The sequence below is a fragment of the Oxyura jamaicensis genome, chromosome 1, assembly GCF_011077185.1.
Source record: "Oxyura jamaicensis isolate SHBP4307 breed ruddy duck chromosome 1, BPBGC_Ojam_1.0, whole genome shotgun sequence".
Taxonomy (NCBI): Eukaryota; Metazoa; Chordata; class Aves; order Anseriformes; family Anatidae; genus Oxyura; species Oxyura jamaicensis.
The window spans coordinates 183,075,759-183,091,644 of NC_048893.1; the positions used below are offsets into that span (position 1 = coordinate 183,075,759).

General features: G+C 40.7%; 1 protein-coding gene across 4 annotated transcripts; it reads left to right on the top strand.

The window, feature by feature from the left end:
• Positions 1-413: 413 nt before the first annotated feature.
• Positions 414-15,410, top strand: SLC46A3 (solute carrier family 46 member 3). 4 transcript variants are annotated; one of them, XM_035325427.1, is made up of 7 exons: positions 414-425; positions 4,880-4,904; positions 5,057-5,269; positions 9,759-10,632; positions 10,953-11,036; positions 12,474-12,630; positions 14,412-15,410. In XM_035325427.1, the coding sequence occupies exons 3-7, from the start codon at positions 5,078-5,080 to the stop codon at positions 14,497-14,499; spliced, it is 1,395 nt and encodes a 464-aa protein (XP_035181318.1). In that variant the 5' UTR covers positions 414-425; positions 4,880-4,904; positions 5,057-5,077; the 3' UTR covers positions 14,500-15,410. The 4 variants fall into 4 exon arrangements, with proteins under 4 accessions (XP_035181318.1, XP_035181326.1, XP_035181311.1 ...); XM_035325435.1 differs by lacking the exon at positions 414-425 and having other exon boundaries at positions 4,695-4,979; XM_035325420.1 differs by lacking the exon at positions 414-425 and having other exon boundaries at positions 4,695-4,904.
• The last annotated feature ends 476 nt before the right edge of the window (positions 15,411-15,886 follow it).

Below are 15,886 nucleotides of genomic sequence, written 5' to 3' on the forward strand. Positions count from 1 at the left end.
AATCAGCAGTTCAGGAACAGTTTGAACCAGGAGCTGCATCTGTCACAGTCAGGCTGCCGTGGCGAATGTGTCCCCAGAGGACGTATTACCAGGTGCTTAAACTTGGCTGACACACTTGTTGTTAAACCAGGTAAGCTGAGGACCTCCCAGTAATAAGCAGCAATGTTTCCCCAGGAATGGAGCTGCATTATCTATTATTTACTTTCCCTGTGGGGCTAGTAAATAGCTTTCAGTACTGTTGTAAAAGAAATTCAGTTCTCATGATGCCTAAAGCTGGATCCACGTGCTTCTCTTGAGGGTGATGGGAGACAGTAAGTCCTCGTCTCTAAAGAGAGAGTGCAGCCAGCCAGTCCCACAAAGTTTGCTAGGAGTGAAGAGCATTTTTCTCCAGCAAACTGAAATATTTATGGAGTATGGGAGATGAAGTCCCCTGAGACAGAGTCCTTAATTGGGTCTCTGCTTGTATCAGGTAACAAGGAACCCAACTCAAAAGTAACTCGCAAGATGTTTGAAAAAGAGCAGATAAAGTTTAATGGCATTCTGCAGCAGCACAGCGGGTGACTCAGTGGCAGCCACTCCAGCCCTGCCTCAGTTGCCTGCTGCTTTCAGTTCCTCATTTCAAGGTATTGTTTGCATAAATTTTTTAAAAAAGGAAAAAAAATAAAGAAATCCACCATTTCAGTTAATTTTTTTTTTTTGTGCAAGCAGAATGCCTTTGTCCTCTTCTGCAAAGGGATGAGTGGAATAAGTCCCAAAGAGAAAGCACTTTGCTGATTCACGTTGAGCAGGAATGCCAGCAGCCCCTGCTGATCATCCCCACCCAACGAGCAGCTTAGCAGGGAGGGGGCAGGGAGTGACAGGCAAGGCAGCAATACCACTGTTTATTTTTAAAAGTGGTTTTGCAAAGTAAGGTGGTGCTGGAATGGAGAAATTCTGCATTAAGAGATGCAGTCTGACTTGTGCAACCTACCTCGTGTATTTACAGTGAAAAACAAAAACAAAAACAGAAACAAAAAAAAACCTCCATGTCAAGTACTTCAGTGAGACCGGAAGCAACATAGGAAGGAAAACAAACCACAAGCAGAACCAAGCAGCTGCATAAAATAAATTTCACATCACTGAGGTACCTGAAAGCCATCCACAGCAGGTTTCAAGGCTCCATGAAGCTTTGTTTCAGACTGGGTGCAACCACAAAGGGCCATCTATGCAGGCCAGTTTGCAGAACTCTACTGCCCCAAGTCATTGACACAGAAAAGCCACCAGAGTGATGGGCTTTGAAGGCAGAAACCTAAGTCTGAGATACGATGTAATCAGAGATATGAACTGAGGAATTCTAAATATCTAAGTATGAGAGGAAAAGTAACTAAAAAGCAAAAATACTGGATAGATTTGGAGATGACTGCTGTTATTCAGTGTGCGTGAATGAGAGGCCAGCAAGAAAATTTGCTTTGTTAAGATCATCTAATTCAGAGAAAATAAATATATCCCGAGGCCTTACAAATGTCTGAGGACTCAAACAAGTACAAATTTTCAACACAGTACTTAAGAACAGCAGCAAGTACCATGTGACTTGGAAACTACAGTGAACCCTAGTGCTCAAGCTGTGACAGAGGAATTCAGAACAACACCTCTGTAGTCAGCAACACTGGGGTGGTGGGATGCCCTTGTCTGTAGGTATTACCTTTCCGACATCTTCTTCCACCCCAGATGAACTCAGTCATGCTGTTTCAGATATTCTGAACTCCAAAAAGACAAAAATGTTATTGTTTTTGATTATTTACATTTAGTTATACCCTGAGACCAAAGGAGACTCAGACCAAGCGCTACATACACAGTATGGATGGAGCCAGTTGGCTCTGGGAGAAGAGGAGGGTGAGGATCTGCCCCTCTGCTCTGCTTGGACTGCAGGTCATGGCCACCTGCTGGGGGAGATGCCATTAGTAAACAGGCAGAGACCAGAGTTGCCATTTTTTGGCTTTAAACCCTGAAAATTAGTGATGATCTGCATTGAATGAAAATTACCGACGTGAAACTGGCACAGGCTGAAACTCTGGGTTGGATGATGGAAATTCGTAGGCTCTCATTATCTCTTTTTACAAAAGAGAGTTACTTCAAAAATGTGTGGTTGGATTTTTTGCACAACTTTTCTCTACCATGTTTTCTTTCAGCCTCATATTTAAATCTTCATTACTACTCTCTGTTGTCAGGGCTTGCATTCAAGCTTCATCGGCCACCTATGCTATAATAAACACAAAATGAACAGTTGCACCTAAAACCCTGCATGCCTGTGCAGAATTACACAGCTTATTCCCTTCTCCTTTTCTGCAGCCGCACTATTTGGAGAACTTCTGTGATGTATCTCCATTTGCCACGCTAGTGAGCAAGATGCAAGGTATGCAAGGTTTCTGCAGAGCCGCGTTTCTGTAGAACTGACTGTGCAGAAAGAGTGCTTTTTCCTTCCCTCTTTGAGACTTTTTTTTTTTTTTTTAATTTGTGCTATAAACAGTGTTATCAAGACAGTCTTGAAAACATGAGCTGAATACTACCAGATAGAGTACTTTTTACTGTCATTGTGTAATCCACAAATGATATGTAGAAGGTTACGGTTCTCCATGAACTCAGGAGATTGTTAACATGGAAAATTAAAGTCACCTCAATTTAAAGAAGCACTTGATATCTTAGAAGGCAATTAAAGTCACATTTTACATGGCAGTATTATTTATTTAATTAAATCACTACTAATTCTTTGAACAACTAAAAAAAGAAGTTCAACAACTGAGACGACACAAATACCTCCAAATTAATTTTCATTGGAAGAACTTGCTAGAAAAAAAATAAATGCATTTACAGAATTATTGATTTTTGTAAATATGCACATTTTTTCATAAACAAAACTCTATGGGAATGTAATTATAGCAATCGCTGAATGCCGAGATCTTGCCACAGAAATCATGCACAATTTTTTGAAGTGCAGGAGGCTTTCTGAAGATTTCTAATGCTGTCTTTGCCCTTTGACCAGTGCTGGTGTGATCTCTTAAAAGGCTCCTCATGTTCTGAACTTTGAATTTCATTACATACCTCTCCTGTAACATATTTCTGCCTGCAAGTAGAATCGTTCAAAACCTTCTAGGAGTTTTTTTCTGTGCCCTGATGCAAGCGAGGTACCACCTTGAAAGATCAGTATCTGTTTGTTTTTTAAGATTGTTTGACTGATGGCTTAGCAAGTGCCACCAGAGAGGTGACCTCCACAGTGAATGCACACACACACTGCTTCAATTCTTCATGCACCGAGGATGTCAGTAAACAAATGATACACACTCGAGATCAACAGCCACCATGTGCCTGTGACTTTCAGGAAGACTGTTCACCGGTACATCACTCAAATTTGGGACAAATTTTGACTACTGGTGACTGGGGAGAGCCGCAGCTACTTTGCCGTATATGTGCTGTTTGAAAACGCCTGGCTTCAGAGGATAAACACCACCCAACAAAGTCTGACCTTTAAGGTTTAAAATCACACCTGCTGTGTTTATGAACAACACACTGGACCTAGCGAGAAACCTAATGGTGCTCCAGCATCCTTCTGTGTAAACAACACAAAGTTTCCATGGGTTTAAAATCCCTTCTTCACCCCATCCAAAGAAATGTTAGCCACTGGCTGAGTGACCCCAACAGCCCCACTCATCTTGCAGCCTATTTGCATATAACCCTCAAGTGATCACTTTTGCTTTATCTTGTGACAAAAATAAAAAAACATTGTCACAGGACCGATCAGACTTTGGACCTGGCTGGGCAGCAGAGGACAACGCTCTCTAGAGTTGATGTCAGGCCACAGCCGTACTTCTTTGGAATAGCTGTGTCTGTGAGCAAGCCTACATGTGAGACCAAACCACCCGAAATAAATGATCGAGGCCCTGAGCTCATACTTTGGGATGATCCTGCACTAAGAGATGTGACAGCCCACCGCTGCCCCAAAATTTGGGGCTGACTGGCATGTCACATGCCAGTGAAATACATTCAAGTTTTGAGATCTTATGACGCCTGTTGCTGTCTTAAAATAGGTTTATGAAGGAACTGAAAACTCCTGAGGTAATGAAGCCCTGCTTCGTGTTTTAAGAGAAAAACTACATCAGGGAACCTTGGAAGTATTGACATGTTTCTAGCAAATACGTCTTTCTGCAACATTGTCATCAATAATCACAGAATCACAGAACTGTAGGGGTTGGAAGGGACCTCAAGAGATAATCGGGTCCAACCCCCCCAAAATAAGCAGTATTTAAGGCTGAAAGGAGGTTCTTTGGGCTTCAATTTTGCAACTATGTCTCTTGTCCTTGTCCACATCACCTTGTTCCAGCCCTTGAAGGTGCAAATAGTGCCCATCTAAACAGCAGCACCATAGCTCCACAGACACCACCAATACCCAACCACTGGAAAATGAGGTGTATGCACGGGTGGCTACCAAACGGTGCTGGCACACACCATGACAAGCCAAAAGCGTGAAAGGGGAGAAGCCCAAGCAGCAGTGCCTCACAGCCCACCACAGCAGGCTGCGAGCGGGGGGCAGCGCTGGGGCCCCCTCAGCCACCACCGGCCGCCGCGGAGCCGCCTCAGCCGCCCCCGAAATGGCGGCGCCGCCGCCGCCCGCCTTCCTCCTCCCGGCGGCAGGGGCGGGAGCGGGCCGGCGTCCTCGCCGAGGACACTCCTCCGGCGGAGGGACGAGGCCGCCCCCGCCGGCCCGCCTCTCGGTGTCGGGCAGCGCCGGCACAGCGGGCCGCGGGGCCGGGGGGCAGCGCCGGAGGGCAGGGGGGAGCCGCCGAGCCGGGAGGCAGCCGAGGCGGGCAGGTGCACCGGCGGCAGGCCGAGGGGCTCCTGGAATGAGATAAAATTGCCGGGTGCTGCTCGAGGTGGGTGTTTTGTGGGTGAAGTTTGGACTTGTGCCCTTTCAGGGTGGCTGGCACACGCTGGAGCTGAGCCTGCAGGTATGACAGTCGTTTTGCTTTGCTTTACTTGTGACCTTTTTTACATATTTTTTTTTTTCCTGTTTTCTGGTGCACAGATTTAAAAGCTGAATCCCGAAATGAGGAAGGTTTTCTTCGTGGAGCCGGTCATTTTCATCTACATGTTTGCTTCCTACTTGACCAGCCCCGTGGTGCAGCAGTTTATTTACCGCAGGCTGTGGGAAGAGGAGTACAATTCCACTTTCATAAGCAGCAGCAATACCAGTTACTGCGAGCAAAACAAAAGTAGCCCGGCTTATATCAAGCAGAAGGTAAGAGTGAAGAAAAAATACAGCTGTAAGTATATGAAATAAAACTTTCAGCCAGTAGGTACTGCCTCAACATAACCACCTTGTATATAACATTATTTAACCTTGTACGTGTAGAAGAGCAATAGTTTTGCAAACTATCGTTTTACTGTCTCCTTGCTCCTGTGTTGCACTGTACATAGTTGTCATGCTTTAAAGACTATGATTTATATCCAGGAAGACACTGAGATAAATTCATCTCTTAATGGTTGAAAAACATCTCAAAGGGTCAGGCCCAGGCTGGCACTGGCCTTGCTTGTCAAAGTATACAGCTGAAGGCTCCCATTCCAATAACTCCAGTAACAGCTGTGCAAGTGTTTATGCACCACTGGTAGTGACTGTGACTTCTAGTCTTCTTTCTAAGTATGTAGTTTACCAATTGTCCCATTATTTTCAGGAATAAGGTCTAGTTTACAATGTATGTATGTCAGAAGAATTAAAAGAATGAAAGGATAGGGGCCAAAATATTTTTTTTTCTAAATTTAAAATGTGAAAAATGATTCCACTAGTCTTTGCACAAACAAATACAGTTGTAGTTTAACCAGTCAGAAAATCACTTGTCTGCCTTGCTGAAATACAAAGATGACACAATGACAGCATCCCATGGTCAATTACATTCTTAGCACGTTTTCGTGGTCTAGCATGCTGGATAACTAGATGTTGATCGGAATCTCTGCTGTGGTAGTTCAGTGCAGTCTTAATGCTAAATGTAAGGGCAACTAGCTGTGGGCTGTCAACAGAAGAGGTGATCATACTCCACTTTTCCTTTCTTTCCCCCTTGTTCTCCCCATGTGTTGTGTCTGGTAATTATTGTAGTTAGCTGTTACAGCTTGGGTTGGATCAGAGTGCTGGTTCAACAGAAAGCTCATCATTTTTCGAGTTCGTGTTTGTTTTTCTGAAGCAGCAAATTGCTCTGACACACTCTGTAGCCACATGATTGCAGTATCTAGCACGGGGATGACAGAAGAGTACAGCAGAATTGTCCTTGGCAACAACAACTGGAACTTAGACTGGATTAAGTGGAACATGAAACTACACAGTAGAGTCAGAGAAGCAGATGGCTTGGTCTGTAAATTACCCAGAATGTGGAGTTGAATTACACAGAAAATGAAGTTCATGGAAACTATTAGACAGTATTCTATGCTGCTGAAAGAGATTGCTGCAGTGTCACAGGTGGCACTAGAAAATTTTAGTCACATCTGAGATTTGAATCTCTGACGTGCTGCATATGCACAGAACTGAACAGCTGAGCTTATCAACCTCATTTGTCAAATACAAAAGGAAATTTTAAATGGTTCATGCTTCCATTGAAGGTAATTAAAGAAATAGTTCAGAATTTTTAGCATGGAGTTGATTCTTCCTCAGGTGACACAAGTAGAAAGAATGTAAAAATAAAAAGGTGAATAGAATTCCAGTCCAGCATGCATTCTGGGCTGCCTGATCAGCCAAGGAAGGTAATATATGCCACTCGTTAGAACTGACTTGGAGATAATAACCAATTATTGGCTCCATAATGCTTATATGTTCCTCCCCCAAAGTGTTTTTCTTTAGTGCCGTCTCCTCATTTGGTGTTGTATGTGGGCATTTTGTCATACAGTGTCATGTGTCAATGCAAAGGGCAACTATAAGAATTAATACATGGTGCTTGCAGTTCCAGACACAGATCCCATCAAGAAACCTATGTTTCACAGAAATTTCTGCACTTTGCATTTGCTAGTACCCCCTAAATTCAGCCTGATCTTCAAACTGTGATCACAGATGTTTCAGGATATAAGACTTGATTTCTGTTTTGGCAAAACACTGAAGCAGAATGTTTAATTTCACCTGAATTTTAGATAGTATGACAGTGAATTTACAAATTACAGTATTTGGGGCATAAAGGAAACAAAGTGTGTTTTCTATAAACAAAGGAAACGATACTTGAGAATAAAAGTCCTTCAGGATGGTAGTTGAGTAATGGCCAATAGAACTTCTTTGTTTCCATTTCCTGACAAATTTCCATTCCCTTCATTTAAGCGATTGCCCACAGGCCATGAATTATTGAACAGTCACTCTCTTCTCTGGATGACTAGCCTGTATTTTTGTACCATATTTGTTACCATAGTATATGAATATAAAACTCTCAAAACGCCCATTAATTTCAGCAGAACCTGGTGTCTGTGCTGAGCAATAATCCTGTCTGTGGTGAAAAGAGTAGATCCAGTAATGCAGTCTCATGCCCTTTGTCGATGATATAAGAAGTAGGTGTCTTGGGTTTTCCAAGACCCTCATAACTGGATTTTATATACACACACTGTAAATTTTACTGTTGGGAATGTTTGGAGTTAACTTTTAGAGATACAACTCTTTTATCAGTTGGTTTAGTTTAAGTCCTTCAGTTTTGAGAATGGAGAAGCTTTCTACTAATCTCATCTGTTTCAAAACAGAACGTAAAAAGAAATTGAAGTCAAAATCACTTGAAGCCTGCAAAAAAAAAAAAATAGACTGTAGTTCAAAATGGATAGTCTTAGCAGCTTTTAGATTGATTATTTTTTGGATCTGAAGGAACCATAGTCATTTTAAATGAAAATGAAAAGTAATTAAAATAGAGGCTGGAACATTCTAATCACTGGCTTGAATAATCATTTTTTCTAGCTCAGGAAGAGCTGTACTGTTAATTAAACATTGTTTATCACTCAGAACATGCGTTTTCCATTGTCACACACTAATATTTTTTAATTTTATGAGCCTGTCTGTTTATCTTATCCTGTACATTGTAGCTTCAGGCAAAACACTTCTCTCATAATTTAATTCTTACATAAGTAAATCATTTCTTCATTTTCTTGCTTTTAATTTTGAAATCTGTATTTTTGAGAATTCTATGCAGCATGAACATTTCAGCATGAAGCTTTCTTCTCTGGGCTATCGGGCTTCCCACTGCACTGCTATAGTCTGTAGACAGGGGCCCCCAGCACAAGAAAGGTGTGGACTTGTTAGAGCGAGTCCAGAAGAGTGCCACAAAGATGGTCCGAGGGCTGAAGCACCTCTGCTGTGAAGAGAGGCTGAGAGAGATGGGGATGTTCAGCCTGGAGAAGAGGAGGCTCCCAGGAGACCTCATTGCAACCTTTCAACTCTTAAATGGGTCTTACAAAAAAAAAAAAAAAGATGGAGAAGGACTCTTTACTTGGGTAGATAATTATAGGACAAGGAGGAATCATCTTAAACTAAGAGGATAGAATTAGACTAGCTCTTAGGAGGAAATTCTTCCCTCAGAGGGTGGTGAGGCCCTGGACAGGCTGCCCAGAGAAGCTGTGGATGCCCCATCCCTGGAGGTGCTCAAGGCCAGGCTGGATGGGGCTTTGGGCAACCTGGTCTGGTGGGAGGTGTCCCTGCCCATGGCAGGGGGGTGGGACTGGGTGGGCTTTAAGGTCCCTTCCAACCCAAACCATTCTATGATCTCCTTACTGGCTTCCTTACTTACCCACTTACTACGCTCCTTAATGGCTTCCTTACTTACCCACTGCATGTAGGCCACATTTTATTCCTTGTTCTCAAGCACAGCCAGCAGGAATGCAGAATTAAATTCACTGCTTTCCCCCTAACATCCGGTACTTGTCCCAAAATCTGTCAGCAGGGAAGGAGTTAAAGGTCAGAATATCATTTTCCATCTCAGTTTGTTCAGTCTATGTGTTTTTGACCATTCCGGGGTGGCAACAGTACTGGCCAGCGGACATCGTGAATCCTAAGGTAGTCAGATACCATCAGAGAAGAAAGTAAATGACTCCAAAGTGTTAAGGGACTTACAGGCTTTCCCTGAGTGCCTCAGCATCAGCTGAATTTTCCTCTTGCAATAAAACTTTATATCTTGTAAACAAAGAAAGATGTTGAACTAGAAACTGATGGTCTTTGCCTGTAAATATAAATAAGAATTCATAAGCAGCCTTAAAAATTGCCCTAAGTACATTCCTTAAAATTCTGGTGTTTTTTTTTGCATCATTTGGATGCTACTTGGTGGGGATTAAGTTGGCTACAGAGGAAACACCGGAAACTTGTAAAACAGATGGCTTGAAGACAGGCTTAGAAAGCTAGGAAAGACTTTTCATGCCTATACTTTCTCCTGATCCTTGGAGAGTGCAGTCCCCTGCCCAGCTCTCTGCGATGCCTCAAAAAATGTCAGAGTGACTTTGCTTCCTGCATCTGAAAGTTTTATTTTGTGGGGTGATTCAGGAGGAGGGGTTTGTGTGAACGAAGTTACTGCCTTCTCTGTTGCTGCTCCGTTATCTATCTGCTTGTTCTCTTTGAAGGGGCTGTTGTTTGTCTAGCCTGCATGAATATATTAAAAGCATGATCTGAATCCATTGCATGATGCTTGTTTTTTGCTAAAGTGTAGTATTATATATACATATATTTACAATATATGTATATTTACAATGTATTACAGTGTTAACTATTATTTTTTGTTTTCTCTTTGCAGGGAGTTCAAGAAAAGACTTCTCTATTTAATATGCAGCTGGACTTAACTGGGGCAGTTCCCAGCCTTATAGTTGCCTTTATCATTGTAGCTAACGGCGATCGCCAGGGACGAAAAAGATCTTTAGTTTTACCATCAATGGGAGCTTTGATTGCAGATATTTTCCGGATTTTAATATCATATTTTTCCTTGTCACTCTCTATCCTATTTGCGGTCACGTTTATTTCTGGACTGTTTGGGAGTATGGCAACTTTTCTTGGAGGAGGCTTTGCTTATATAGCAGATCTGTGTCATGATGAGAAGCAGAAAACAACGCGAATAGCTGTGGTTGACTTGATTTTTGGAATTGTATCTGGATTGGCAGGACTGTCTTCTGGCTACATTTTAAGAGAAATAGGCTTTACGTGGACATTTGTGACAGCATCTCTGCTTCATGTTGTCAATATTATCTATATTATATTTTTTCTGGAAGACACAGTAAGCATATCTGAAACCCAGCAACAGGCACAAGTATCTTGTAAAGAACTTCTAAAAGAAACATTTTCTGGAGTGTACATGCTTTTTAAAACTGCCCCTTCTAAAAAGAGAATTTTAATAATTGTGTTACTTTTTACATTTATGACTTATTTGTTTACTGTGTTTGGTGGGAGCTCACTTTTTACACTATATGAACTGGATGAGCCACTCTGCTGGAATGAAGTATACATTGGATATGGAGCGGCTGCATTCACTTCTGTCTCCATGACCAGTTTTTTAGGAGTTTACTTTTTTTCAAAATGTCTCAAAGACATTTATATTGTATTTATTGGGATATTTTCTTACGTTGGAGGAATAGTCATGGCTGCCTTCGCCAAAACAACCCTGCTCATGTTTCTAGGTGAGTTCAGAATCATTCAGTCCATGCTCAAAAACATAAAAGAAAATAGTAGTATGTTTTCTTTAGGAAGCGTTGTTGGTAGATATTGGATGTACCACCTTGAAAGGGTCATAATGAGGTAAAATATACGAGGTTGGGTCATGCCGATTTAGGATTCAATTAAAAAATGAACAGTGTGGAGAGCGAATTACTTGCTTATGATTTGGGTTTAGTGCCATATAGATATATTGGATTTAGGAATTTACAGTTCATTTACAATGTGTCTGTAAAATCCTGGATTTTCATTACTTTGATGTCTCACTACTTTCATTGCTTTACAGTAAGAGTGCCATCTTTACTCTGCCTTATGCCTGTTCCTGTTCTCCGATCCATGCTGTCAAAAGTGGTTCTCGCCAGCGAACAGGGTGAGTGGGATTTGTTTTTAAAAAAATACAATAATATGGTATTTCAGAACGGAGATGCATCGAGGTTACCTTTAAAGAAAAAGATATAGAATTGGTATTTTAAGTATTTTCTTTAAGTTCCATATAACGTGACCCTACGTCATGCTATTAATGGCTTTTGATTTTGAATTTAATATTAAAAAGTTGTGTTAAAACTACTGCAAGTTTCAACCTTAAAAGGAGTTACTGATCTAGAAATAAAGATTATGGAGCACAAGAAGCACAAAAAAGGTTCAAGATTCATACAGATATTCATTGTAAATGTGACATGTAGAACAAGTTCTACATTTACAAGATTTTTGGCAGAGAAAGATAACACTCTTGTTGTTTAATCAGTGTCACACTTTATAATTTAGAAAGTTAGCTGTTAGGTGGCTACTAGCAAGGGCCTTTGGCTACTTGTACTTGTCCCAGGAGATATAACATATTATTTCTAAAGGTACTTTCTGTAGTGGAACACAAACAAAAAAAAGTCATGTGAGGCCTCTGAATGTGGCTCTTATGTCTCATATTTTGCTGTGACCAGATTTTGAGGAGCACAGACTATCTAGAAGCATTCTTGTGAGTTGTTTGGTTTTATTTTTGAAAAAGCATTTCTTTATATGCTGAAACAAAAGATCTCATTGTACTGAACTATGCTAACATACACTTGTTGTTGTGGTTTCTTGGCATTCTTCAGAGCTTTGGATTCTTGAGTAGTTTGATGCAGGGGTCAGGTTGCCTCTTGCCATCCTTTTCTGCTTACCTATTGTGATTTTTATTATAGTCCCATGGACGTGAACGCGGCTTGGGAAAATGTGTTTAAAAATACGCTGATGGGTTAGACTGACACCCCAGTGGGTAGTTCAACACATACAAAAAAAAAAAAAAAATAAAGATTGCTTCTTTTCTTTCAAAAATGAGAGGGATATGGTTATGTGCTGAACCAGCAGTTTTGGCTGCTCTGCATTGCAAAGAGCCTTTTCCACATATAAGGACAAAAATTAGAAAAGGAGGAAAGAAGAAGGGGGAGAGTGAGAACAGAGGCGTACTGGAACAGGTAAAGGCTTGCAGAGGATGTTGAGCGAAGATGAACAGCTTGCATTTCATGTGATAGATAGATTCCATAGAGTAGGTATGGTGACAGGATAGCAGCAAAGAAGAATGGTTCTCACGAGCAAAAGTTTTGTTTGTTTGTTTGTTTGTTATTTTTTTCATTTAAAAAGTCTTTTGTAGGAGTCCCCATGGAAGACACTTCCATAGCAAAGACATATTATACTCAGGTGCTTGTTACTTGCAAACTTGCTAAAATATCGCAGATAGAGAGATCTTTTGAAACAAGTTTAAAAACTGTAGTACTTTGAAAGGGTTTCTGCTCTAATTTGTTCTATTTGTAATCCATTCATTTGTTTTTGGCAGGTGCTGTGTTTGCTTGTATTGCCTGTTTAGAAGTTGTGACCGGCACTATTTCACTTTCAGTTTTTAATGTTCTCTATGCAGCTACCGTTGCATGGTTTTCAGGCTTTAGCTTCCTCTTATCAGCAGGCCTTTGTCTAATTCCACTGAGTGCACTGTGGTGAGTACATGTCAGGAGGGTGCTCCTCGCTACTTTTACTAGTGATTTCTGTTTTGACGTGAGTTGAAGCTGAATGGCTTAATGCATTCTCAAACATCCCTGTTTTTTAATGTAGTGGATGTATTTTGCATAGCCTTCCCTTTGGTATTCTACCCAGTTATATATAGTTTATATACATCAGGCCTATGGAAGCTAATCTGAGACTGCTGCTTCTCTCTTCAACACCTACCCTCCAACACCTAGCTAGAGATTTCCCACCATCAGTCCAGTTCCAGCCCTGATCCTGCTACCTCCTCACAAATCCATGGTGTGAATTTGTCACCTAATTCCCCCAAAGTGAAATCTGTCCCGAATTTACTACGAGTGGGATACACTGTACCCTTGACAGCATGTGTGTGCCTTCCATTGGTTTGAGACTTACACATGCCTTCCACGCAGAACTGAAGTAACAGATCGCTTTAAGGCCGAGCGTAGTTTTGCAGCCCTTATAGTGGTAGTGGGTTTATAAATATGACCAAACACCCAGTGAATTCAATGGAAAGTTATCTGTCCATGTCATTGGTCATGGGTACCTTGTGATTCAGAGCCATTGAAACCTGTAAAAGATCTGCACTAACTTTAAGCCCCATATGAATAAACCTCTAGACATGTTTAAAAAACATTACTCTGTAGTACTTGTATATAATCATATTTAATGACAATCTAGTCAGTGAAAGATCATTTTTCATGAGTATTCACAAAAGCTGAGTTCACTTCACACTATTTGAGTATAAATTGTCTTTTTAGGATGCTGGAACATAGATCTAAATGGCGAAAGGATCACTTCATTAAATAGATTTATATTCAGAAAAAGAAAAAAGGTGTTTTTCTTAAGAAGACGGTACTTTTGCTGGAGAATTGTATCTGCAGCAGAAGTGTTTACCGTGCAGAAACACCTTGCATAACCTTTACGTCAACCACCTTCTATCTCTACATCAGCTGAATTTTCAGTTTTAAATAGGAAGTGATTATACTGTAGGTTTAGCACATTTCACATAATTCCAAGTCTGTGCCTGCCTGACCACAGTATTTTACTTGGTCTATTCAGAGAAGTTGCATTAATGGCAACTTAAAAGAAGACTAAGATAGTGATGGGTCTCATACCTAAGGGAACTGAAGCAAAGGGGCCTTGGGCTGCAAGTGGAGAATACTTTTTAGTAAGGTAATAAAAAGTAGAGGAGTTCAGTTATATGGCTGTAAATATTTTTGTTTCATGAAATATAGCTCAGTGCTGCATGGTATAAAAAAGTTTTTGTTAAATCAGCATTCTCTCCTGAGAATGTCCTCAGCAAATGTTAACAACTATTTACTATGAAATCCCACCATCCTGCAATGAAAACTAGCCCATCATCATCATACATTTTGGAAAGCTATTTTTCCTTTTCTTCCATCATTATTATCTCAAATATCCCACCCTTTGAATTAGCCTCTCTCTAAAACCTTTCTTCTGAGAGTGTCATGCAATCTTAACTGTTTGAGAGCAAGAATGGTATTAGTTCCAGTCTGTAATAAATAAGGCCTAGTAGTTTAGTGCTTTTCACAGACAGCAAAAATTATTTCGTCTAATTTTTATAACAAGGGAGAAGAACTGCCATTGCTTTTATTTACTAAGATATGTCAACTGCTTTGTGCTTGCAGAAGATGGCTGTAACAGAACTACTGGGTGTGTTTGCTGTTGCTGAATCAGCACGCTATACTGAAGTATCTCAGCTAAAGATATCTGTCTTATCTGTGTCTTGCAGCTGGCTTCTGTGCACAAGCTGGAATGGGGAGGACTTGGCTCTGCTTGTACCTGACGAAGTATCCAGCATAGACAGTGTTGATAGTTGAACAAAGGATTCAGCTACCTGACTTTTATCTGACATGCACTGGCAGAGACCACATGTCGCATCGAGACCACAGAGATAACACAAAAGTTGCAGATGAAATCTACAACAAGCACTGAATTGATAGCACTCTAGATCCAGTCTCTTTTTAGCACTTGAATAAAGCCATCTCCTGTACCTAACTATGCAAGTAGGCAAGGAATGGAGATCTTCATGCTGCTTTCAGCACGGAGAAGAAGTGAGGTAGGATGATGCTCTTCTGCCACTTACCCTTTCTCAAGTTTGAAAATGTCAGCTGGGGATTGTGATACATCTTGTGTCATTCTACGTGGGGTGACAGAGATAAGTTTATCAGCCCCTTAGCCAGAGGGTGTTGGCAATTCTCCTGAAGCCAGTGGAGCTCGTGCCAGCTGTGCGTGCAGTCCGCTGTGTGCATCTGAAAAGGTCTGTCTTAACTGGGGAAGCCAACAAAACTGTCTAAAATTACTAAATGTAAAGGTACTTTTTTCAGAAAGCAAGCAAACTGGAAGCAATACTTGTACCTGCTGTAAGGAGACATGCTCTGCAGTTAGAAGAGAATGTTCGTGCAAGTTTAATGTATGATGTGTGGACCTTGCCTGTGACTTAGTTCTTAAAATGGATTTTCACACAGAACTGTCGTACTTCCAGCATGCAGAGTGTGAAGTTAGGCCTATGCCTACATTTTACAGAGGCCATATTGCACATTTATTTTTAGATTATAAATTTCTCATTGTTTTTTATATATTAGGGACTACGTACAGACACCTCTATTTTTTGTCCCATAGATGTTGTCTTCCAGCTAAGCTGGCTTTACTGAAGTTGTTTTTTTTTTCTAGTGAAAGGCTTTATTTTAGCATTCTTTTCAGAAAATCTTTGCTTATTTTTTTAATAATTTAAAAAATTAGAACCATATATCTAAGTATTTGCAATGAATGCAATAATTTATTGTCATTTGAGTAGCATTTCTTATCTCCCAAACACTTTACAAATGCTATTGAGAACCTCCCTCCACAATAGATACTATCCTGCCTGTTTCAGAGACAGAGAAATCAACAGAGAGGACAAGTGTGCCACAGTGCAAATTGGTGAGAGTGCTTAAGCCTATAAATCAATTTCTGTGTTGATCCTTAAGCTTTTTTTCTGAGATCTATATATAGAATCTATATTATATATCGATATATATATAGAATCTAGCCAGAGCGTTAGCTTCTGGAGCGCACAACAGCACAGCAGAACTGTGAATGTAAACACCATGTTGAAGACCACTGCCATGTATTATTTTCAGAGAGTTTTACAGCCAATATTGTCCTGATCCCTGAAAGTACAGGTAGGTAGTATGTGACTCTCTATTCCCAAAAAACGATTAGGTA